At 40.3% G+C, this 26156-nt stretch overlaps 1 protein-coding gene across 1 annotated transcript in view; it reads left to right on the top strand.

Annotated features, from left to right (window-relative positions):
- NCKAP5 (NCK associated protein 5) overlaps positions 1 to 26156 on the top strand; it is a gene marked incomplete at both ends in the record, with an annotated part of 269418 nt that overhangs the window by 59426 nt on the left and 183836 nt on the right. The window contains one exon of the mRNA XM_079538815.1: positions 18739 to 18798. Within this exon, the coding sequence (XP_079394941.1) occupies positions 18739 to 18798 (60 nt within the window). The remainder of the gene's footprint in view (positions 1 to 18738; positions 18799 to 26156) is intronic.

Here is a 26156-nt window from a genome sequence, read left to right on the forward strand (position 1 = left end):
GCCAAGTGTGTGTAGGTGTTTGCAGGATTAGGGCTCGCGAAGATATGCTGCACTAAAAGGTGGAAGATCTTAAAGAAGGCCTCTTCTGCTTTGTTCCTCAAGAATTATGGTAGGTAATTGTGATTAATTTGGCTATTTAGTTAAAATGCAGTCACGTTGTGTGATAGAGCTGGCTTCGTTCTGGTGTTTAAGAGGCATGAATTTTGTTTCTGCTTTCGATTTGTGTGTCTGCCAAGGTTTGGGGTCACTTCTTCCACCTGTGCTGCACTGTGTGAAGCTGGCATTGTCAGAATGCTGATGTGGAATTGGCACTGCTCAGAAATCAGACAGTGGAGATGCAATTGTAATAGCACTTGTATGGAAAGTCAGCCAGGAGCCTGGTGAGTTTGAGGTTTGTGTTTCTATTATAAAGAAGGTCTGGTAGGATTACTGCAGCAAAATACTGTTTATTGTTTCTAGCTCTTTGATATTTAGCTCTCATTTAAATTGGGTAATGGAAACTCCTAGACCAAAGAATTAGATAGAATTAGAATATTAGATAATGGATACAGGCCTAAGCTGATGTGGATAGAATAAAAAAAATAATCAGGCAAATTCTTTTTTCTTCTTTTTTTTGTTTTTAATATATTTTTAATGTATTCAGATGATTCAAACATAAAGAGAAAGACTGGGTATTCTGCCAGCAAGACTTGATATGCAAAATTCTTCTAAAAGCCAGAGACACTGGAATTCTCTACTTCTTTGGGAACTGATTTTTCTTCTATTCCTCTCCCTTGAAATGAAAATGGGAAGTTGTATAGTTTTTGGTTTAGTTTTCAGAAGGAGTGAAGTTTTACAATACAGAAACTAATGGCTTATAAAGGGGAGTCAAATACTTCTTCCTCTCTTGCTGTGCTGTACATACAGACAATTCACATCTGAAACATAAATTATTCCTCAGAATAATCAAAATGCAAGTAAGGGGGGCAGAAACAAGGTATGGAAAAAAGTTTGATGTATCGTAGAAACAAATTCTTCACTGCTGCTGTATATTGTAAAAGAACAAAAAGAAGCACTTTCTTTTTCCCCATCTCTCGTCTTAGTACCTCCCTTAAGTCTGCACTGTTCTGACTGTTCTGAGCCAACCATTCACCAGTTGCTTTCCATGTACATCTTTCTTCCATCTTCTAGTAACTTTCCTTGCACTGTGTAGAACTCCCTTTAAATAGACTCTTGGCTCCTGTTGGTATGTGTTGTTCAAAATAGATAATGCAGCTGTTCTCTCATTGCATTCACTCAAATCCTTAAGGCTTCTCAGTGCCAAGGTTTGCCCATGTTGTTGCTCTAACCTACTTCAGGAAGCTAAGATCTTTGTCTCATTGTGCTAACAAGAAAGTTACCTGTGTACCAGATCTTACTGTGATTTTTTTTTTTTTTTGTTTGGTTTTTTTTTTGTTCTGAAGATGCTTCAAGACTTCAGAATGATAATTCTGATTTTCTTTGCTATAATTTTTCCCTCTTTCTCTCTCTTTTTTTGTATTAATTGCCTGCATACCTCATCTCTGCCCTCTGTGTTCACCTGTGTTCCAGCGTATGTTGCAAGACTCAGATATAGAAGCCAGATTTCACTTTGTAGGGTGACGACCCCACTAACTTGCTACAGCTTGAAGGATGGCTGCATCACTAGAGAGTAACTGTGTGCCATGCAGTAAGCAGAGAATGTAGGCCAAGGCAATGTTAATAGAGTCATCTTCCTGTTGACTTTGGGTCATGTCCAGAGCTACCAGTTGAGCCATACTCAGCATGTGATACCTCTTGGCTTTCCCTTGCATTGGCAATAAAGTAGTTCCTGGTGGCTGCTGGAAGTAAGATTGAATCATAATCACTCCAGTGGTTGTTAATGGGAATCGTACCTAACAGCTTTTGAACAATTTACAACATTGTTTCTGTTTTTTGGGTGCTCCAGCTGTCATCCAGGAGCACAGTTTCTTCAGAAGGAAAGCTACAGGCTCACCAGTGATGTGGCTTTATGTCTTGATGCGAGGCAAGCTTTCACCTAAGAGGGCATTAAATTACCAGTGAAAATGCATATAGTGGATTAAAATAAGATAGTAAGAACACGTGCTCTAAAAAACAAAGTCAGAGAGATAAACTGCACTGTATAAGGAAAAATAGGGAGAACTTGGTCAGCGAGGAGCTGATTTCTTTTGAAATCCAAATTTCATTCACAAGGTCCTGACTGTAACAAATCAAGGAATGCTTACACCAGAACTGCTGAGGCTGTCACTGCCTGCCATTGTATCTTACGGCCCAGTATTAAACTTCTGGATAACAGGAGACTGCAAACTTGGTGTATACTGCCTTGTAAGCATGAACTCTGTCTCTGAGAACCAGACAGGACTAAAATATCCCAAGACATCCCACTTCGGACTCCCTGGGAGGAGCAAGGCAGGTCTTGTGAATGGAAGAAAGGATTGGGAGTTCAGATGACGTGCTTCATGATGGTATCTTGGCAGGTGAGGAGGAATAAAATGGCTCTGCTGGATCTTGATTTACTGCCTCTTGGAGGAAAGTGATGAAATTGTAGCTGGAAAGAGAACAGCAGATTTGGAGAAATTAATTAAAGGTAGAAAATACTTAGTTGCAGAGAGATGTTCTATTCAATTTGAGAAGTGGTACTAGAAAAGTGAGAATCTAAGGAATAAAAAGATTGTAGTGGAACAGTCTGTCAGGGCTGGAGATCTGTGGTACGGATATTATGATCAGTGGGGAAAGATTCTCCTTCACTGTAACACATGCTGTTGGAGATCCCAGAACAACTTGTAAGCCTGGGGGAAAGCAAACGTGCTATTAAAAGATTTTAGGATCTTTTATTTTACTGACATTTCTCTGGAATGGAGATATTTCTATAAAAGAAAAGGTCCATTTTTTTCATAACTAGTGAAATTATTTTTGGTAAAGGCTTGTTGTGTCACTCGTCACTGTAGCATTAATGCACATAAAACAGGATGACTATGCTTTCTGAAGGATTTACTTTGCAGAGTAGTGGAGAGATACTTGGGTGTTTATTGTGCATTTTGTTGGGTGCTTGTGGATTTGTGCTAGAGTGAAGTCTGGGTAGGCTGGGATCTATCAGTATGTGAGCTTCTCTCTCCCTTGGCAAGGAAAAGCTTTTCTAAGAGAGATATTTATAGCAATGCTTAGATAAATATTATTAGAGTCTGGATTAATCTCCTTAACATCTTCAGTCAGCAGTGGTGTAGCTGTGATAGGCTTAAAGATGGTAAGGTTCTCAGTCATGGGTGTCTCTTAAGAGATTAACATGGAGAAAGAAGTCAAGCTTTTGGCACATAAGCCCTATTGTCTGTCTGTTTAGTTCTGTTAATCTCTTTTTTATGATGCCAGCACAGACTAAGTATTTTTGAGTGAGATCCAAGTTAGTTGAAGTGTACCTGGTTTGTCTAGTAGTGGTTGGAGCAAGCCTCAGTGTGAAGCATGTAATAAATAGTTCTACTGCATTTGCTGCAGTGTTACACTGGTAAATCAATTTGAAGATAGTAGTTGAATTGGTAAGAATTATTGTTAGATCTACATACAACCCACAGTTCCAGTCAGACGTGCTCACTGGTAGTTCCAAGGGGATCAAAACATGGCATGTTTCTCCTCCCTCTTCTTCCCTAAATTAATACTTCTAATTTAGAGCTCCAACGCCACAGGACAAAATCACTGCTCTGCAGTTGGGGTCTGCACCTTTTTCCCATTCAGATCTGTACCAAATCTGTCTGCCTTCAGAAAAGCTTGTTTTTTGTTTTTTTTTTTCCCCCTTCTTTTTTTGCAATTTTTACCAAATATCCCATCAGTGTAGGAGTACCGTTCCTGCCGCATGGTTGCTGTTACCACATGACCTCTGACTCATTTGTGTCTTACCTTTTGAGGGATCATCTATCAGCATTCATAGAAAATGATGATTTTGCTCAGAATATGTTAGAAATCACAGCTTTTGTTCAGCAAGCTACGGGAGATAAATCCTTTCCAAAAGGGTAGGTGTCTCAGCTGATACAATGTGACAGAGTTAAATCAGATTAGAGACTTCTTCTTTGGCTGCCAGTATCTACCTGAAGATAAGACAAAATTGCTTATATCATAATAATTAATAAAATATTCTATGTAAGAGACTGAATAACCTGTGCAGTGATATTTTAGGTTTCTGTCTAGTTTTACACACTCTACAGCTTCTTTGTAACAGATTCGCGTAATTATTATCAATGTGAGCACAGTTTGTAGAGTCTGTGTTATCTAATTCAGGAATGTTACTATAATGTCATACCAGCTTTGCTCCTAATAAAATCGGTGAATATTTTCTTTTAGCTACAATGCTGCGAAGTTGTGAAGGTTGACAATTGAGACTGGTGCCACTGGCTATCCCAGTGACAGTAGCATTTGATTTTTGTATGTTGTGCTGGGATGAAGGCCAGTTGGCCTCTAAAGATAGTTTCCATGGCTACAGTCCTACTAAGAAAGAAACTGTTGTCACAGCATTTTTCCTTTGGACCTTTATGGGCTTTATGCAAGCTGTCAAGTCAATTAATTTTCATCAGATGTATTGGTTATTAGCTGTTGAAAGCAGGGGGGCATGGGAGGATATATGTGATGGAAGAAAGCATTAAACTAAGTAAAACATCAAGAGATTTCTTTATGTACGTGATATGGACATGTTTCAGATTTACAAAATCCCATTACTGCAGCATCTGATAGGCCAGAATGCAATCTATGCTCAAAAGACAAGATCCTGAAATTGCTCAACTTTATTTCTGAGAATAAGCAAGCCTGTCACTGACTTTCACCATTGCTTTGTGTTGGATGTTGTGTGTGTTTTTTGTTTTTTGTTTTTTTGTTTTGTTTTGTTTTGTTTTTTTTTTTTAATACCTTTTAAAAATGAAATGAAAAAGAAAACCCTGCCTGTCAGGAAAGCTCACCAAAGTTGGTTTGAAATAAGGACTGTCTTTTGTGCTGCTTATATAGAAGTGCATGAAAAGAGCAGTAAATGCTATGGCAGTATGTTGTACAAAAATAAGCTTTGAGCAGAGGATTGTTTCAAGAAGCAAGCAGGGTGAAGCCATGGTTTTTACTCTGCAGTGGAGCTGTGGCACACTGCTGGGACTGATGCTAGGGGATGATTACTGTTGCCAGCCTGAACCCCATGTTTCTGGGGTAGAAGTATCTAAGTACTCAGACTGCAGTGTTTGAGCAGTTTGCCTAATTTTGTGACACCTTTTCTCATGCTTTCTGTATGAAGTGCTGGGCTGGCTGTGTATTCTTCCTGTAGTTCTGGGTCTGGCTGCTGTCCCCATGTTCCCCAGCAGTCTCTGCTCTCTTTTACCTGCTCACAAATTTGCTTGCCAGCTCTCACTCCCCAGGCTTTTCCTCTCCTCTTCTGCCTAGGGACAGTTCACAACAGTGAGTCAATTGCTTTCACCATAAGCAGTGACTTCAGAGTCAAACTGATCTGCAGGGGAGAGCCATTGCTGATGCGTGGACATTAAAACTGATGAAAACTTGTTGGTTTCAGCAATGTAAAATCACCAGTGGGGGAAAAAAAATTAGGGTGCTCTGGGGAAGCAGGAAAAAAGAGGAGATGGATGAAATACAGGCACAGAGGAATGGAAGCTGGGGTATGGCTGAGGAGGGGAGGGCAAGGCCCTGCAGGTTGGTGTCCCTGTTGTGCAAGGCTCGGCCAGCAAACTCCTGGGAAAATCGTCTGTCCATGCAGGAGGGAACAGATCTATAACCCCCAAATGAAAACCAAATGAAAGTGTGATGGTGGCTGGAGATGGAGGAAGAGATGTATAAACAAAACATGCAAAGGGTCAGTGGGGCCATTGCTTCTGGGACAGTGAGAGCATTTCCTTTCCAACCGTGGCATTTGGCCCAGCCCTGCTGGCTCCAGCTCCACGACTGTCTGCCCTTTAAAGATCTGGCTGTAGTGTTTTGCTGCTTGGCATAGTGGGCATGATTTCCTAGGGTACTCATTACACCTTTCCTCAGTAATACCTTGGCACTATGAGGTGTTTGTGTGAATTCACTTGGAACCATTCTCCTTGTGCAAAGAAAAGCGATGGTGTTTTGTTAACAACATGGCAACAACCATGAAAAAATACCACTATTTTTTAAAGGAAACTTCTTGTGATCTGTATATAGAGGAAAATGGGAATTATGGAGTGCTTATCTTGAAATTAGTTTTCCACATCTGTCATTTACAATTCTGAAAGATTGAAGGCTCTGGATTTCTTAAGTGAAGCTGCAGTTCCTATAGATGGGTACAGAAACGCTGTTTTTAAAGGGCTGCAGTTTTTCATGATGTTTCACAGGGTGGTACTGGGAAAGATACCTGCTGAATGTGACCTTGTGTATTATGAGAGTTTCTCTCTTCCTGTATCTGAGATGTGAAAAAATGCACGTATAGGCTAACCAAAATTACCTGAAGCTTACTAAGTAGCTGTACAACCATGCTACTAGGCCGTTGTGTCAATGCAGGGTGAGAACCTTGCCAGAAGGCAGTGTAAGGCACTGATGGAGAGCCGTAGCCACACAAGGCCTTCACTGTTGGCCGTGCATTCTCACTGGCTGTGCATAAAGGGGTAAATATGGATGTTGTGTGCAGAACAAAATCCCAGTGTGTCACTTCCAGGTGAGATTAGGTAATAGCTTTCACTTTGAATTGTGGAAACTGTTTTTATGGGATGTCCAGCAATGAACACGTACAGGTTTTATAGTAAGAAATAATATGCAATCTAAAACCATATGGTTTTCTTCTGCTTCACTTCTTCACTTTCTTCGCTTGTCTTTTGGACAGCCTCCTAATGACAGAAAACTAATTAAGACAGTATCTGGTGAAGAAAAGTATGTCAACATAGAAGCAATCTGGGTGTATCAAAAGGATAGCTTTTGTGGCATGATCAAACAGGAGAAACTATTCTGTTCTGATCTGGGGGCTTTAAGAAAGGAAAGCAAATACATACATCCCTTAGGTATTGATCCACTGAGTTTGGAAAAGCTCTGAACACCCATATATACAAAGAACATGGATGACGTATTCTGTACTTACATACTTCTATACTTTCACTATTTTTTTTTTAATGCTCTTGTAAAATACTGTAAAGATCCACTGATAAAATTTCTTGATCAACCCTGGGTATCAAGAGAAATTTCTTTCTCCCAAAATTTGCCAGCTATTGGTGGTGTTGGATGTCCAAGCAGATGCTTATTGCAGCCTCATGCTGATCTTCTGAATGCAAGGTAAATGCTTGCCTTTGGTATAAGCAGCAAATATTCAAAATGTCCACGCATGTATTTTCTGTCAGCTGTCTTGACCTCATATAAAGTAAAGGCATGAGTATGTAAGGGTGTGGAACTTATCATCTGTAAAGTTGATCACTGGTTTCATAAGTGACTGTTTGTCTTTATTATGTGAGTGCTTTAAGTGTAGTGATAGTTTTACAATCCCTAGTACCAAATTAACTTGAATTCAAGAGTAGGCTCTCTTAGTTAATTAGCAAATGCCCTTTACTGGATTTATTTGTCAGTACGGCTTTTGCCTGAGGGATTAAATTCTGAAATAATCAATACCTTGATTTCAGGCTGACTTTTTCCTGATTCTGTAAATGAGGTAATACTTGTGGTGGTGTTACGTGACCACCGTATATGGTTTTGATTTTGCTTTGTACCCAAGGTGATGTATTTGGCTGGAGGTGATGACTATAATAAGTCATTTCAGACCACAATTTATTACTCAGCCTCATAGATAAAATACTGGAATCTTTCTGCTGTGGAAAAAATGGTGAGGAGCTCTATTCAAACATCCAAATTACTATTCAAAATTACTTTCCAAGTGTTATTTTGAGTTGAAACTGGAGAGATAAAGATTAGTCTAAGCATTTGGTTGACATTTGAACATCTGAAAATGTTCCCATGTTACTGCTTCAGACAGTTGGTAATTTAAGTCTTTATTAGTTTACATTTAATATTTGTTTGGAAATGCCTGAATGCTAACACATCATAATCATGATTCACCCTTATCTCTTATGTTATTTATTTTGTTTGCTGAAACTAAACTTCTGTACAAGTTCATGCTGTGTGAGCTTTGAGAAGCTGGCCTATTCACAGAGCAGATCTTGTTGATTTCCTTGGGGAAAACTGTTTAAGATTCCCCGAGGAGATTTAATTTCTCTGGGATTTTGTGGAGGTGTTTGGTTCCCTGGTTCAGGTTTTAAGCAAAAAAAAAGTGTTTTTTTTTTTTTTCCCAAACGTTTAATTTTAAATGATATAGGAGTACATATTTTCATAATTTCAGCCATGTCATAAGTAATTAGAAAAGCTTAAAATTGCAGTTCTACCCCAACTTCATTGAGCTGACCTAGCTGAAAGGAGTGCCCAAGCGTATCAGATAAAGATTTTTCAATCAGCATTAAGAGGCCAGTTTTAAAAAATTCAGTATTGAAGCAAGTCCTGCTCACACAGAACTTGGAGAAGCAGTGTGGGTAGCACAAGTGGGTCCTGTGCCAGGCACTGCTCAGTCCTTGCATCATCCCCAGACAATCCCAGGCTGCGATTTGGCTGCATGTGACTTTAAATGGCTCTGTAAATATACACAAAAGGACTTTCATTGCTCCGCTGGTACTTCTGATGTGCTCTGGTTTTCATTTTCCCTGTCACTAAGTGTTACATTGGCAAAACTGTCGCTGAGAACTTGGTTTCTCTATCTTCGCTTGAACATGTTTGAAAGCATTTTGCATATATTACCATATGCTGCATCCATTATTTAAAGTGACAACTGTAATTTCTGTATTAAAATTAGCCTGAGTGTGTGCCAGCCCCTGTTTGATCCAATGCAAATACTGCCCTTTGAGGAGCTCTGCACAGTCTGGGCGAGAGTCCCTGTAGATCCGATCCTTTTAAAAGCCAGTCTTTTCTTCTCCTCTTTTAGGTCTACTGAGGCAGTGAAGCTTGAGTTTGAGGTTCCAGTTAATCATCTAATTTGTCAAAACACATAATCAGCCAGAGGCCAGTGGCTTTGACTTTATCTCATCTTCTTTTGTGGACAGAATGATAGAAGAAACAATTATATCATTAGGATGTAACTGATTTTATTGCTGTAAGACTGCAGGAATATGAATTCATGAGTTGAGTTACAAGTTTGGTTACTTCAAAGTGATTTTCAGCATGCAATTTTTTCTTTCTCTGCCATGCTGAGATGTGATTGAGACCATGTTATTTTGTCTAAGGCAAACCAGAGCACATTGACAAACCTGGGGGAGGACTACAGCAAGACCATCAGTTTATCATTTCTCCGATAAAATTCATCCTGGTACTGTTGGTTGTTTTGTTTTAAGAATAGAAGGAACTCCCTACTGCTACCTTCTCTCCTTTTCTTCCTCTCAAAAAGCCAGTAGGTACAGTGGAGTTTACTGACATGTACAGACAAAATTGAATTACCTTCTCTCTCTCAGTCTTTGAAGTCAATAAACAGGATCATATTCCTGAAATCAAAAAACGAAGTGGCAATTATTGTCTATCAGTGCATCCAAAGTATTTTTATGCAGGCATTTTGCTCTTACAAAAGAATTGTTTCATTTATTGCATCTGTCACATGCCACAGCCCCAGCAGAAGGTCCCTGCAGGCTGTGCATTGATGCTCAGTGTTTGCCAGGGGCGAGGAGCTGCTGGTGCAGGTGCGTGTGACTGAGGGGCAACTGCTGCACATCATGACCTGTTGCTGCCAAATTGCAAATTGGCTGCCTTACATCTCCCTGCAAGCAGATATTTATCCAGAAGATGATCTTAGCATTTTTCTGTCCTTTTTAGAGCCTTTTACATCCTTCTATTGGTTCTTTCTTCGAAGTGTTTTTAAAGAACATCATTACCTATCTTGTCTGCATTCATGCAGTTTTAGCTGCCCTCAAGTTGCTGCTTCTTGTTGGGTCCTCACAGACTTCAGTGTGGGGTTTCTATGTATTGTATCACAGAAAGGAAATTTGGAAGTACAGATATGGGAACTATGTGATTCACATGTCCGTGTATTCAGAAGGCATGAATATGTACCTTGTGGCCAGGCTTGGTATATGTTTTGACCCATTCTGATGATTCCTGAGTACAAAGCAGTTGCTGTTGCTGCTGTGCAATCCCAGTGCCCAGGGCTTGGTTCTGGTGCCTGCAGATATTGCCTGAGGATCGGCAGTGCTGTCCTGCTGCCTTACGCAAGGATGTGTAGAGTTCAGTTTGCTTGTTCTCTTGTAAGATGCTGTGAAAGGAAATTCTGTTATCTCTCAGCTGAGTTGACAGAGGGGAGCAAAGAAGAGTTGCAGTGAGGCTGCCTGCGGCCTTCAAGTGGAGGCAGTGCCCAGCAGCAACATGCCTGTGTGACTGAGCATTGTCTGTGAGTCTTAACAATGCAATACCAGTGTTCTTGGGAGTACTGAAGGAATGACAAGAAACAATGAAGCTGGTTTAAGGAGTAAGGAAAGATTTTTTTTTTTTTAACAATTTTAATTCTCTCTTGTATTTTCTCTTTTGAGTGTAAGGTCATTGCAGATTTACGAGCAAGGAGCTTGAAAAGTATTGAACAATTGGTCAAGGACAAAGCCAAGAGAGGGAAGTCCAGTGAGTGAAACAGAATGAAATTGCTTTAATTTTGTTTCTTGTCCACCAAAAAAAATAGATAATATTTCCAGGGTATACCAACGCTCATTAGAACAGGACATGGATGACAGCTGGAAGATTACTGAGCATGCAAGAAATGAAACTCAGGGAGAGAAAAGAAGTGATATTTGTAAGTGCAGCCTGATAAGAAAAACAAAACTCCTAATGCTGTGGGCTTTATGGATAGATTAAAAACACATCACTCTGTATAGTACCAACCCCTCCAAAGAAAAAAGATCTCAAAGAATACCAGGAACGTGTTGGATGGGAACAAGGAGTGGAAAACAGGGATAAGAGGTCAACCAGTAATGAACTTATCTTCTGTTTTGTAAGGACAAAACTGAGATACTTTGTAGAGAATTAGGAGAAAAATGTTTTTTTACAGACAGCCAGAGAAATGCTAGCAGAAGGAAAACTAGTAATGAAGAAAGCAGTGGGATCTGTGAGTCTGGCTGAGGGTAGGACTTGTTGTCAGTGTCAGCATATTTCACTTTTCTACCTTGCACTCCTTTTTTCATCAGTTGTGCATTTGTTTTGTTTTGTTTTATTTTTCTGAAGAAATGTATTCACTTCTATTTTATTTCCATAGAAATGCAAGAGAGAGCTCAGTGGTGTGTTGCTAGGATCTCTGGTTTGCAGACCAGTTCTCTACAGCCTTCATCGTTCTTTTGCATATTCAGTGACATTAAGGTTCAAAAGCTGGTAATATACTAACAGCATGTGGAAGGAGTGTTTTGCATGAATGTTAATTGTGGAATTTAAGAACAGTAGGATTAGTACTAAGCAAAGATCTGATTCTGGTAAAAGGTTGACATGGAAGGACCAGACACTAGAAGTGATGGCAGCAGGCTGCGGTTTGTTGCTGTTAGTTTATGTCTGAGTAGTATCAGCTATGAAGAAGTGTTTCCATGATTTTCAGCCTTATTTGAGTTCTGACTTCATCCTGTGAGATGATGGCCATCATGTAAATTTCAGTTAGCACCTTTGCAGAGAGCCTCAGGGGATAGGATGAGGGATTGAGAATGGTTTCATGCTTTGATGCATGAGTTGAGAAAGCTATAGTCTTGTTGAGCATGATGCATTTTATGTTAATAAACAAAGATCATTAACTGAAGACTGAAGTGCTGCCAATCCTGAATCTTTAATGAGCAATAAATTTTCATTGAAAATCCTTTAGGGAAATGCATATCCTTTCAAAAGAATTTCCACAGCACATCATGTACATGTGACAAATCTCTGGAGGAACAATGTATATGAACACCCAGTGATTGAGGAATTTGTTAGCTCAGCTTGCAAGTCTTTTACAGAAGGAAAATATCTTTTTGCTTGTTTGTTCTTTTTTCAAGGTCATCTTGTGGGCAGACTTATTAAAAACCAGAGTTCCCTTTCACTGGAAATCAGCTGAATCTGCCTGGGTCATGATCCAGAGAGTTATTCATATGTCAGGAGACATCTGACTTCCATACGTTTATTTTTTGAAACAATTTAACACAAAATATGTAGAGATCCATGTACTCTAAGGATCTAGCAGTTCAAACCATACCCAGCCAGAACCACAAGAGCTGAGCATCCACCTTATCAAGAGAACAGCTTCACTCAACTTACCATCAGCACTACACTAAGTAAGAAGTTACACACTCATGGGTTGAAAGGCACCACCAGGAGCCACTGAGCTGAGGAGCAACAGCTGCGGCTTCCACAGTGATGCTGTAACGTTGTAATGCACAAGATTGGAAAGGGAGAAGTGTAAAATTTGCTTTCTGCACTGACTGGTACTGGTGGAGGTTGTAAGAATGATGCAGCAACTTTGAGGATGCTGTCAAAAAGGTGATACTGTTTTGTTGTTGGTGTGTGGTTTTTTTTTTTTGTGTTTTTTTTTTTTTTTTTTTTTAGTTATAGAAAAGTGGTAACAGCAGTCCTTGTACTGTGAAAAAATAATATAACAGTTTAAATGATGATCTGGAAAGAAGAGCAAGTAGTCCTTCTTGTAATAACATGTGGAGATCTATATGCAACTGCTTCTCATATATGTTTTAAAGTTTCTCTTGCTAAATTAATATTCCAAGCTGCCTTCTGTTGGTCTTCTTTCTTTCCATATCTGTCTGAACACTGCGCTTTTCCATGGTAAGTGTTTGAGAACTTGGCAGCTTGCCTAATTGTACAAATTCCCCATGTATGCTTCTTGGATCCCAATTTATGGGCATATAGAAATTAGAAATTATAGAGCATTAAATACAAGTATTGCTGTTAATGTAATTTTGAAACTTATAAATCAATAACGTCAAGAAATCCAGAAGGTGCATCCACACCATTGAATTTTGTCAAATTGCTCTTACTCTCTATTATGTAATATGGATTACAGAAGAGAGATGATGGGTTCTATAGTTAACATATTACTTTTCATAAGAAAAAAATTGTAGGGCTGATTTTGTGTTGATTTATTTATAGTAGCATACAGGATATATTAGCACAGGGTGGGGCTGGACAGAAGTTGGCCCTGCTAAAATCCAAACTGCTTTTTGAGGAATGCAGGAGTTGCATAGTGCTTGCAGCATCATCTTACTTACAGTGTGACGCATTCCATGTTAGAAATGTCTCTGGCTTCACGGTTGTAGTGCTGTATATTTAATGCTTTCTGACACTGGGGTGTTTGGAGCTTCATTCTCTACACTGCATTAAAATATGGGTGTAGCTGCCTTGCCTGTTTAACTGCAGTTGCTGCATCTTAGTAGTTTGTGGTTGGGCTAAATTTGTAAAGCAAATCTTTAACCATCTCTTGCTGATGTTCCTAGACTACAGAAATCACTGGTAAACGTGCACCCAGCACCTCTTGCTTTGGCACAGGGTGTGTGGCTCAGCCCTGTGGCACCCCCTGACCTGCACTGGGGGTTATTTGGTCTCCTCTTTCACTGCTTCTGGGAATAACTAGATGGGCTTCTTTGAACTTCTGATTCGCCTTTCGTATACTCTAAGATCTACTGGAAATCGGTGAGAGAGCCCCAGGGGATCGCTGCTCTATATTTTAGACTGCAGCTGTAAATTTTGTACATATTTTTTTCCCCCTACTGTTCACCTATCATTCCCAAGAAAATGCACTTTGAATCAGCTGCTACCTGTTCGGCTTGTCTGGATTTGGAAGTATTGCATCCCGTGGAAGAGAAGCTTAATGTAAATGGTATTTTCTGTGTGCTTATCTCTTATTCAGAAGTAAATTAGCAATAAATGGGAGCCTGTGCCTTGCTGATGGCTCAGTCTATCTATTCTGCTTCTGCCTGACAGCATTACTATCTCTTGTACTAACTGCTGTCTGCAATTATTGCAAAAATAATTAAATAAAATGTGTACTTTGCTCAGCCTTAAATTCTCAATTTATATTTCTTTGCAAAAGGACTTTTTATTGCCAGATCCAGCTAACCTATTGCTGTTCTAAACCAGCAGTTTCAAAAAGAGCACAGCACTGAGAACATAGTGCACGCACCATCTCCAGCAGCATGATTTCTACTACCTACTGCAGGGAACCTGCTTGGACAGGGGAGTTGGATTTGATGAGCCCCACTGGTTCCTTCCCACCCCTGCAATTCTGTGATTCTGTTTACAGCACTGTGGCTCCTGGCTCCTGTATCACCTCCTGTCTGGCACAGGGCTCAATGCCCTGGGCACAATGATTGGGGACACTTTGCACATTCCATGACTTTCTCATTTTGCTCTTTTATTTCTTTTTTTTTTTTACCCCAATGGGGGTGAACTATTTATTCACTTTCTCCATCTCAGAGGTTTAGCATTGAGGAGGAAGCTTCAAAGTGGTCTGCAGAAGACACAAAAGTGCCCTGGGATGTAGTGTGGCCACTGTGATTTGACACAAGCACTGGAAATAAAACAAATCTTAAGAGTGTATTTTCAAATCTGGCTTTCTGTGGGTCCATCTTTGCAAACAGTGAGAGGCATAAGATGAAAGAAGTCAGAATTCACCTTTCTCTGTGAAACTGATCATTTCTAAGGGAAATCCCTGCAGAATGAGGCTTTCCAACAAAGGATGAAAGCGAAGAAAATGCTTTCCTATTCAAGAAACAAATTGAAGAGTAGGGAAACAATTTAATTTCTTACTTGGGAACCATCATAGGTTTTGTTGTCATTCACTCACTGTCCAGGAGAGCAGTAATTTACAGTATATAGGAAAATGTAAAAATCTTCCTGTGTTGGTGCTGGAAATGTGAGATGCCAGTATGTGCTGTTGCATAGTGAGACTGCTACTGTGTGATTAAGACAGGAAGGGGTAACGTCAGGGTCTGGTATAACCATTTTCTTCTTAGGGGGTCATGGTGATGTAGATTCAGTGCAGCATTACGTTTTAGATGATGTTACGAGAGGTTTTGCATTCTTTCAGATTTTTGAGTATGTTGTTTTTTTCCTCATTAGCACTAAGAGCTGCTGAAATAGAGGTTTCCAAACACAAATGAAAATCTTATTCTAAAATTTAGATTGGAAGTTGAATTTCAATGCTATATCAGCATAAAGATGAAGAGCTAAAAAGAGAAAAAAGGGTCTTCATGCATCCATTTATCGTGTTGTTTGATCTGAGGATATCAGTTACCAGTGAGAAACTGGAGCAGCATTTGTTCAGACTGATGTGGTCCGTGGGGTTTGTGATTGCATCTTCCTATTGTTCTCTTGTGGGCTGTGAGATGTCTGAGATGCACAGTTCTGAAGTGGAAACCTGAGCAGTGCTGGGTAACTGTCACTGCTGTGAGATACACCTTTTGTCTGGTGTGTGAATGAGTCTGGCTGTTAGGAGCAAAGGTAAAAGGAGAAATTTCAGTTTGAGGGGAGTCTAGAATGTGAACAATTACTTGGGACATTCATGCTTTTCTTGGACTCATTGGGCTTTACTCAAACTGTTGTTCTTTAAGAACAAGCTACTGAAAAATCCAAATGGTGATGCTGAGACTTGAAACGTATCTTTCTTACATCCACACACTGAATACTTGTGTGCTTGCTTCCATCTGGAAAGGATATAATTGCATCCTTGTTTGGCTCCTTTAATTATCTCTTTGCAAAGGCCTCGGCTGGGAATTTTGCCACTTATAATGCATATATTCAATCTTAAGAGCATAAGCTGTGCTTTCAAAGAACATTTTTGTAAACCTTTTATCATTTGTTAGCTGTTTTTGAAAGCAAACACGAGAACTTCTCAATGAACGTTTTAATTTTTAAAATCCTCAGAAGGATTTTGTTTTCTAGTAGTTTGGCTGTAGTTGCTAATTAACTTTGTTAATTAATCATGCTATAGGGATGAATCATGCTTGATTAAAAATAAATAAAGCTGTACAGCAATAAAGCAATGCTCCTGATTTTTTTCCTATTTAGAAGCAAAGATTAAAAAAACAAGATTAACATTGAAGCTGCATGTCAAATGTTCTTTGCATTAGAAGCATCTGAAAGGCTAAAGCAGCTGAAAGCTTATTTCTACAGCACTGTTGTAGTAAAAATGCTTATCCAACTGTAACAGTGTGGAAAAGTGGGGTGAGAAGAGCAGCTCAGGGTTCTGTCTTCATCATCACTTGGTGATGCTTGGATGCGAAAGCCCTTCTTCTCCTTTGTCATGATCCTACACAAAAACTTCCATTACTGAAAATCGGTGTTAAAAGTTGTTGGCTCATAGCAGGACTTTGTCCATGTTTCTCACCCGTTACACAGCACGTATTTATGCAGCAGTGTTGGGGAACACCTTGCTCTGGCTAGGTGCATCCCAACTGGATCTTGATGGAATTGCCCAAGGGCTTGCTGTGCCCAGAGGCACTCAGCACCCTGCTCACACCATCTGTTCAGAGCTGGCATGGGTGTTCAGCTCCTTTGCCTGCGGGCAGGGAGGAAGCACGCTGGGATCTGTCTCAAGTGGGAGCACAGAGCTTGCTTGCCTCAACATTCACTATTTTTAGATGCTCTTGCAACAGATGGCTCTTCCGCATCCCCTGTTGTAGGTTCGTTCTTTTAGATTGCAATCTGGTTTCGTTTATTTATTTATTTTTTACTAGTGAAAATTCATTCTGTTCCTAATAGCAGGAATGTTGTAGACTCTGTATGGGAATGCCTGTCTTTACCCTCCTTCACTGGGAAAACTGTGAAGGAGCCTTTTTGACTCTTACTCCATAAGCGTGGGGAAAATCTCATCTCTTTGCTGATGGAGCTTAAATGGAAATTACCTTTTTAAAAGTTACAGCATTCCAGAAACATATAAATAAATCTCTAGTAGGGGTAAAGTGGAAAGGGAGAAGTAGGAGTTGTGCTCATGCAGGAGGAATGACTAAATAAATCCATGCAGATTGCTTGCATGAAGTACATGGAAGAGTGGTTTGTGGTTGGTTTTGTTGTTCTGTTTTTGTTGTTTTGTTTTTTTTTCCCCCTGCATCTCCTGTCATAAAATATCTTTAGGCATTTGTTTTGCAATTAAAACGTCAACCCCCTCCTCAAAGGGCATACAGGCTTTTTCCACTAAAACATATTAGGGCACTGAAGCAGTGCAAAAATGCAACTAGCTGTTTGCAGCAGATGAAGAAAATCCTTAAAATAGAATGAACCAGTTTTGTAGTTTGTGACACTGTGTATCACATAAGAGGAGGGAGTGCTCTAAGTGTGTTTTAGAAGCTGTTTTTATGGTATTTGCTATGAGGCTATTGATGCTGTGCTAGCGCCACTCAATTTTTCACATGAGCATCTGTGTTACTCCAGAATGATATCCAGCTGCAACTTTCACAGGGTAGTGGTTGTGTCACCTATAGCTTTTGCCAATATATATATATATTTTTCTGCAATGCAAAAATTTGCAAAGCACAGTATTACAAATGCTAAGTTTAATCTGAAACCCCTGCAGTAATAAATGGAGATTGCTCCAGCTGAACTAGAGAAGGCTTAGCAGTTTTAGCATGGAACTGGAAATGGCCTTTGGGGAAGGCATGAGATGCAAGAGCAGCAGCAGGCTGGGATGCATGGGCTGGAGCTGGATCTCAGCTAGACAGAAATACCCGTGTAAGTTATTCACACAGTTCAAATCTTCCTTTCCAGTTAGACCGAGTAAGACTTCTAGGCAAAACTTACATAAATGGAAAACTTCAAACTTGGCAATGTGTATTCTGACTTACAGATGCTTTTTTCAAAAATTTTTTCACCTGCAGATGTCATCTTTTGTTGTGTGTGCTGACAGATTCTTCACATACTGATAAATGACACCAGCATTTCTGCAGGGTGCTTTCTTTCAAAAAACAGAGATTCTTCCTTAAAAACAAGCTGCTTGAGACAGTGTCTTTGTTTTTCTCAAATCCATTTTTGATTTTGGGAAGTCTGTGCGGTATTGTCTCTTCTGTGTGTTTCCAGAGTAAATTCCTCTCCTCCTTTACTTCCCTCTCAATGGCAGATTTCTGCACCACTTTGCACATACTTGGTACTTGCTACATTTTCCCACTCCAAGCATTGGAAACTCTTCCCCTTTCCATATGCAGTAAGACTCTGCTTACATTCCCTTCTTAAAACTTATCAAGAAAAAATGTGTTTTGATTGCCAAATTCTTAATTAAGCAGGTTAATTGCTATATGAGTCAAGCCAAAGATTCAGGTAATGGTCTTATAGGTTAATAAAAAAAACTGATCGTGAAATGAGTGCAGCATGTTTAGTATTTTTAATTTCATTTTTATGCATACATTTATTGATAAAACAGACTTCTTAGCTATGTTAATGTCATGCAGAACAGAGCTGATGCGTGAAGCTGCAGGAAAACAAATCACATAGTCTGATTTGCATGGTTTGCTTCCATGTTGCCATCATGATGAGCTACTTTGTTGTTTGAATGGAGCAAATGATGTTTAGATTCAGTTTATTTATTTTCGTTCTGCTGGCCTACTGTAAAATAAAGCAATAACACAGCCATTAGATGTTTCAGAGAAATATGGCAAAGAGAGCATGCTCTGACAGGAGGAATACCGGTGTGATGTGCAGAAATGCCACCGCAGTGTGGATGTGGTGCATTCAGTGCAGCATGACCTGCTATTCATGTGCTTTTCTTTCCATAGGGAGAAGCTGTCTGTGGCTCGGCTGCAGCGAGAAGTTGCACAAAGTAAGAGCGAAGGAACCATGGTAAGCTGTGGCATCTGTCTGCTTTGCAGTTCTTTGCTGCTCCTGTTCAGGCTGGAGGTACATTTTGTCTTGCTGAAGATGACCCAAGTGTTAAGGCTGTCATGGATATGATGATGGGTTTCCAGCAACGTGTTCATAAATCTGAGGAAACTCAAAGCTCTGTCTTGGCTTGGTGGTGGAAGCTGCAGTAGAGAAAAGCAGTTTCAATTTCCTTTCTGGTTTTTCTTACTGGAATGGGAGGCAAAGCAAGTAAGACCATAAGCACAGGAGGACAATTTTGGATCAAAATGCAGTACATTTAGTTGTCTATTAAATCTTGGCCAACTTCAGAAACATGGAAGAATGGAAGTATGGAAGACTTTAAAAAGTCAATCTGATTAGTTTGTAAATCATGTAATGCTCTTCACATCTTCACTTGTCACATAGCAGCTTTTGAGATTGGGCTTGAGAGCAGCAGATGAAATGGCTGATTTTTGGTTAACCACCACTCTCAATTTATAGAGTCTTATCTCTTCAAAAAATGTTATTTTGGAGCCAACATGTGCTGGATGTTCTTAATTACTTAATAGCTGAGGAACTCTCCCCATCTGTTAAGAAGTTTGTTTGTCCCTGTCTTTGCATAAAATATCTTAGGCTTCCATGGGATAAAACAGATGGATTTGAAACCCAAACCAGTTTCTGTGAACACACTTGTGGAACTACTGTTGATCTGAATGACTACTTAGTTGGCTGTGAAAGAATTTCGTCCAAATTCTTTTTCCCTAAAACCTGATGGAGAAAAGCTGTAGAGGGTTGGCTTGGGGTGTGCTCTGTTTTCTGTGTGATGCAGGACCCTTAGAAAGCCAGCTGCCTCCAGCCAGTGCATTTCATAAATCATTATTAGTGGTTAACATGCTGTAATTAGATTTGGAGGAATGTAGGTGACTGCTGGGAGGAGCCTGCTGTGAGCTGATTGCTGGGACTGTGGCCAGGTTCTGCTGCAGAACAGCATCAACGTGGCTGACAGGGACTGCTCAGGACAGGAGCCTCTGTCTGCCTGCTAGTAGTGCAGGGAAGGAGGGCAGTGGGATTTGCTCAGGTGGGTTCTGCTGGTTTGCACAGTGCAAGCACTGCCCCTGAGCAGCCCCTTTGGGTCTGCGATGTGGCTGACTTGGCCACCAGGAGGTTTTGAGGGGGGATTAAACAGGCAGGTTGGCCACAGGTAACAGGGTGTGTGCTGGGGCAGGAGTTCTCTAGGAAATCAGAAGCAAACTTCTGTCAAGTTAAGCTGTAATCCAGAAGCCTGCAGCTGAGATAAAACTCCTACTGATTTCAGAGGTGATTTTTGCCTCAGGTGGACTGGAAAATATCAGGCATTGGTTTTGCACTTCTGTTTTAATTTTCAGTGTACAAACAATTTTCATAATCTGGGAAGAGCCATTTATGATTTTTAGAGGGTTTTCTTTAACTTTTTAAGCTACTTTTCCCCTCCAGGCATACAACTACTGTAATATATTACATGTAAAGTACACTTAGTGAGACAGTTCAAGACTTCATGAAATAAGCAATATTGATTAACCTTCATGACCTGGTAATGCTTTTGGTATATGTGATTCCAGACACACCTGTTTTTAGTAGAAAAGTGTAATTTGTAGGTTGTCTCTGTCCTGAAGTAACTTACAGGGGAGGAGAAGTTGTAACAAGTGCATTGCTGCAGGATGTCACTGCCTGACAAGATGATTCAAAGACCATTACAATTCCTTTTATTTACTGTTCAACAACTTTTTCTTACGTGCTTTTTGGACTTGAAGATAGCACAGAAAATGAGAGCCGTGTCCAGCAGCTCTCAGATTCCTGGATGCCACAAAGTGCCCTTGGGCACCAAGGCACCTGGCCTGGGTGTTGTTACCTACCTTGTAGTTTCTTCTCCTCAGGGCCTTCCACTTCTGGTGTCTGTAGCCCTGTGGGATTTATCACCCAGCACTGCTAGCACGGGGTGATTTTGGGAATTGGTTGTGAGGCAGAGTGTTATAAACTGCTACAGTCTGACTGGTGTCTTCCCAGGGGTGCTATCTCTCCCCAAGGCAAGTATTACTGTTCCTGCTCTTTCCTAAGGGGTCATTTCCACAATTACCTTGCAGCTAGTACCAAGGCAAGAATGTGCCTGTAGAGACAATTGCTTTGAAGCATCTAAAGTATGGAAACTCATCTGTGTCTCAGGCTTGGAACTGGTGATTTTAATACGAAACACAGCAGTCATTAATTAACACTAATGAACTTGGCCATGAGCAGTGTGGGAGCAGTAAGGGTCCAGATGATGGAGTATGTGAATACTGTGAACCAAGGGCACGGAGCAAGGAGCCTGCAGCACAGACCACTCTCAGAGCAAGTTCATATGGAAGATGGACAGAAGGATTTTGGAGGGGGATTTTGGGCATAGAGAATCTCTGGCAGAGGGCCAACCTCCTGCTGGCTGGTGTGAGGGAAGTCTTGTGAGTGCCTCAGGGGGAGGGCATTAATGGTGACAGGAGGTGGTGGCTAGTGGGTGCCAGGCAGAGGTGCCCTGGAGCACCCCAACATAGTCACCACTATTAGCCAGTTTGCACAGATGAGCTGATTGAAATGTTTTGTGGTGGGACAGCTGTGCATGACCATCCAGAATGTAGCTTGTCTTTCACCTTGCTGTTGCCACTGCTGAAAAATTGCCCACTACCTCATAGTGCTCACATGGAACGTTTGCTCTCCATAAATGTACAGCAAGCATCAATGAATTTCAGTGGATGCCATTTTTTCCACATGGAAGAATGGAGCAACACGCTTTTGCTCTGCACACGCTTCTACCTGTTTGGTCATGTGAGAGATGTATGGGAGAACTTCACTGTTGCCTTCCCAGAAGAAATTGTGTGGAGAATATTCTACTGACTATGCTATTAAGGATGTGCTGCTCTCCATGGAGAGCCTGCTCCACAGCATTCCCTCTAGAAGTTTATTTTTGCATGTGTCCCAGAGTTACCTTTTTTGTGACTAGCTTAGTGTTAAAAGTATATACATATCAGAACATACTCTAAAGAAGAGAATAAATTAAAGGATTGCATTTCAAGACTAATGTCCACCATCAAAAATATATGAATAGTTTGTAAGAGCCAGTTTTTCTATATGGTTGTGTTGAAATCTGATACATTATACATAGAAGTGAGTGAAAATATATTTGTAAATTGGTTTAATAAGGAGAACTGAATACATTTAAGCTGTAAATACCTGACAGTTTGCTCAGTTTGCTCCATTTTATGAGCAACCATCAATAAATATTGATGGTTATTTGTTATCAAAATCTGCTCTATTGTTAGCCAGCCTAGTAGGAGTGTTAGCAGCACCAAGCTTAGCTGTAGTATGGCTCTTCCTATTGATTTTGACCTTTAGATCTCTAACGTGCATTTTAGGAATTTTCTTAGTCATGTTTCTTCTGACTCTTCAAAGATATTTTACCTTAATTTAAAGGAAAGAAAAATAATTCCTTCATGTCTGTACGCTTCATACTGACCTTAGTGGAGTCTGTGCAGGTGTCTGTGGTGACAGAGATTCCATTAAAATTAGCAGCGTTGAATGGGTGAAGTATTTATTTCAAAACATCACAGAAAGTGGAAATCGTTTTAGTTATGAAAGTCCTTTCTCTCTTCTTTTTTCTTTTGACTCATTAAATCCGTATGTTTGTACCTAACTTTTAAGTCATAGACTTTGTACATTTAGGACACAGTACAATACCAGGAAAATTGTTCAGCTTTGTGAAATTTTATTCATAGTGAACATAGTCGGGTTAGGAAAAAATGAGGAAAATGATGCCATAGTAGACAGCAGAGTCCTTGTGACAGGGTAAGTGTTGTGTTAGCAGAGACCTAGATTAAAAATCTAGGATGAACAAAAAGTACACAGAATTATGTGATGTTTTCATAACTTGGATTCATTTAATAATTACTCAGAGAAATGCTCAATATGCTGTTTATGCAGTTGCTCCGTATGCGTACATGCTACATGGTTGCTTCATCTGTTTGTACTTCTGCCCCCAAGTACTTTAAATCTATTCTGTTTTCTATTAGTTCAGTGGCCTGTAACCTACACAAAAGAAGTAGTACCATTTTGGCAATTTAGCTGTGAAGGTTAAAGTGGGCTGGTAGTGCCTTTTATATCTACATGGCTTTCACTTAGGGTGGGCCCTGGGCTCTGATTTACTCTGTGTCCTGCTGTGCATTTAAGTGATGCAAAGTGATTATCGTGGATCTTCCTGGTGTTTGTCTATTCCACACCTGCACCCTTTTGTTAAAAACCCACCATGCTAACTGAATGTGAGGTCCCCACTGAATAGGTTTCCACCCTCTGGTAATCCTTCTGCATTAGATTGATTTATGAATGTATCAGATTCTTTGTTAGCATGTAAACCACTAATTAATTTAAAGCTCTCTGTGGAAAAATTAAAGCCCTGGTTAAGGCTTTCAGCAGGCTCAGATGGTGCTAATAATGGAAAAACAAGTTATATTAATGAGTTCTGATGCGATCAGCACAATTCTTGCTTTACAAACAGTTTTTGCTATAGAAGAGACTGCAAGTTTTTAAATAAAGAGTAAAGTAAAAGGGAAAGGCAGGAAAAAAACTCACTGGAGCAAGAAATCCCGTTATTACCAGCAATGGAGTCACTTCTGCTGTTTAAAACTTTCTTAAATGTAATGTTTTTAGATACACATAGCAGCCAGTTACAAAGCCACTGGGATTCAAATGCAAACCAGTCTTTTTTCCCAGATCGAATGAAAACTTCTAATGTAATCAGCTTGATAAGATCTCTCTCACTTCCTCTTCTTATTGTGAGCTGCTGAACTGGAACATTGCATGGTTGTGCTAGGGTGCAGAAAAGGTCTTGATTGAAATCTTATTAAAATTAGTAGAGATTCTGACCATATTCTTTACTTTTCCATACACCAGGCTGTTTTGTGTGTAATTTGTTTCCTTTTCCTCAACTGTAGAGCTTTAATATAGCTACTTGTTTTTGGTGGTAGGAAAGAGGTCAGAGTTGTACGTGATGGTACTTTGTTGAGCTGAAATGAAATGAAATTGGAAATAAAAAGGCAGAACTCCATTTTGCATGAGACTGGAAACGTGCATTGATAGAGTCAGGCCATGGCTATGGGAAGTGGCATTTTGTCTGCACCTCTCTCAGCTCAGAGCTGCCTGTACTTCTCGTGGCTCCCAGTGCCATCCAGTACTCAATCTCCCGCCACACTGTAGGTGTGCGCTCAGCACTGACACTGATCCTAATGCTGCCCATCAATCATCCATCCTGGAGCCCCTGTTTCGGGGAGCACAGTCAGCATTTTTCAGAGCCTTTCCACATCCAGATGCTTTTCACATCTACACCATGTGCCTCATCCTTACACCAGAACAGCAATCCTGTGCTTGTGCTTCAGCCCCAGTCCTCACACATGGAGCACAGCATGCTGCTGTCAGTGAGACGGATCTGTGCTGCAGTGGGAGCAGCTGGAAGAGCTGCTGGTGCAGAAGTGCCTGGGTCTTGCAAAAGTAGATGGTATTTAGTAATAAATGAAGTGTTAAAGATGAGATACAAAAGGCTAAATTCTCTTTTCCAGCTTCTAGGTCCTTACGTCTATGGAATCGCTTATCTGTGCTTTAATTAGAAAGCAGCAGAGAGAGAGGCAGAGTCACTGGTGTAAAATGTCTCTGTATATTCAATGTCCTAAATCAGAAGGAAGCAGCCTGACCATTGTGCCTTCTCCTTGCAGCTATTTATTTGTATAGCCAGCAGTGCTGTCCTACTCCTTGTTCTGAGGAACTTTGTCATATGGCCCTTGGAGAAACTCAGTGGCATTTGTAGTTGTTAACATCAATAACAGTTAGTGAAATTATTTGCAAGCCCCAGTTAGTGCTCCTGGACCTCATTAATAGTCCATATGTCACCAGGCCAAATGTCCTCACCCACAACTTTGCTGCTTTATCTTCAGGGCTTTTAGAATTTGTAATCCAGGAAAATATTTGCCTTTTTAATTCTTCCCATGTCCTAAGTATTTTTCTTTTGTTTGCTTCAAATGTGCATGTACACAGATGCTCTCTGTTCTTGTATTTTAAGGATTTCTGAATTTAAGGATTCTTCGGGAGTTAACATATGAGACCTCTCAAGAGCCATTTTAAAATGAATGTGAAAGTGAATCCGCTTGCTCACTGTCCTGAAATTGAAGCACTAGAAGCCCAATTATGTCTGCTCAGAATGATTCTGGCTTTCACACTCAGCTCTGTCTCTTCCTACTTAATTAATTTCTGTGGTTGGTTTTTTTTTTGTTTTTTTTTTTTCACCAGGTTCCTCAAATTATAAGGGACGTGTCTGTTAAAATCAATTTATTTCCAATCTATTGTTGGTTAAAGTGTGGTAGAAATTGTGTGATGGAGCGGGGATAAAACGATCCTGTGCAGTCCCCCATAACTTCGTGGCCTTTCCCAGTCTGGCTTTTTACCAGGAGAGGGAGCTGTGTTCATTTACAATAACACCCGCGTCCGCAGCCACGCTAAAAACAAACATTCGATGGCATCTGCTTAAGCACAGGATGTGTGACAGCGTAGAAGTGGAGTGCACGCTGCAGTCTGTTTTGGCCCCGCTGGAATTTAAGGTTTTTTTTGGAGTTGTAAAACATTAGTAGCAGTATTTGAAAAGAGCTTTGCAGAGTTCAGTGCTTGCCTCGGTTTTGGTGTTCTCTTGACCAGGGTGCTGTTCTCTCTCGGTTTGGTGTTCTCAAGTGACCAGGGTGCTGTTACAGGTGCCGGCACAGAGGAGAATGGAGGTTAGGGCTGAAGGAGCAGAAATAAATGCTGTCCTTCCTGCTGGAAGCTGGCAAAATGGTTTGTCTCCTCAATAAGTTCCTGGCAGTGTTTCGTCAGCGTAAAAAGAAGTCATATAAAATTATATAAGAATCACTGAACAGAGAAGAACTATATGCAGAATGCATTTATATGAGGTCTGAAAGTAAAAGAGGCAAACTGTAGAAAGTATGTCGGATAAACTAGCTTGCCCTCAAGTAGAAATTGCCATTTATACATTAGATAACAAAGGCAGGAGATGCTGAAGGCAGTACAGAAAAAGCACACGCAGCTTCATAGCATCTATGGGAATATTTAATATCAGAGTGGCAGTTGGCTTCAATGTGGAGCAAATCCCACTTTATGACCAGAAACAGCTGCACCCTGCTCCAGGCAATACCTCGCTGCCTAATAGGAGTGATGCGCACACGCACTAATAACGGTGAATTGTAGCCATTTTCATATCAAAGGTTAAGCTCTGCAATCCTGAGCTCCTCCGGGCAATGGCACGAGTTGACTCTGGGAAG

The sequence above is a fragment of the Tetrao urogallus genome (assembly GCF_951394365.1).
Source record: "Tetrao urogallus genome assembly, chromosome: 8".
Taxonomy (NCBI): Eukaryota; Metazoa; Chordata; class Aves; order Galliformes; family Phasianidae; genus Tetrao; species Tetrao urogallus.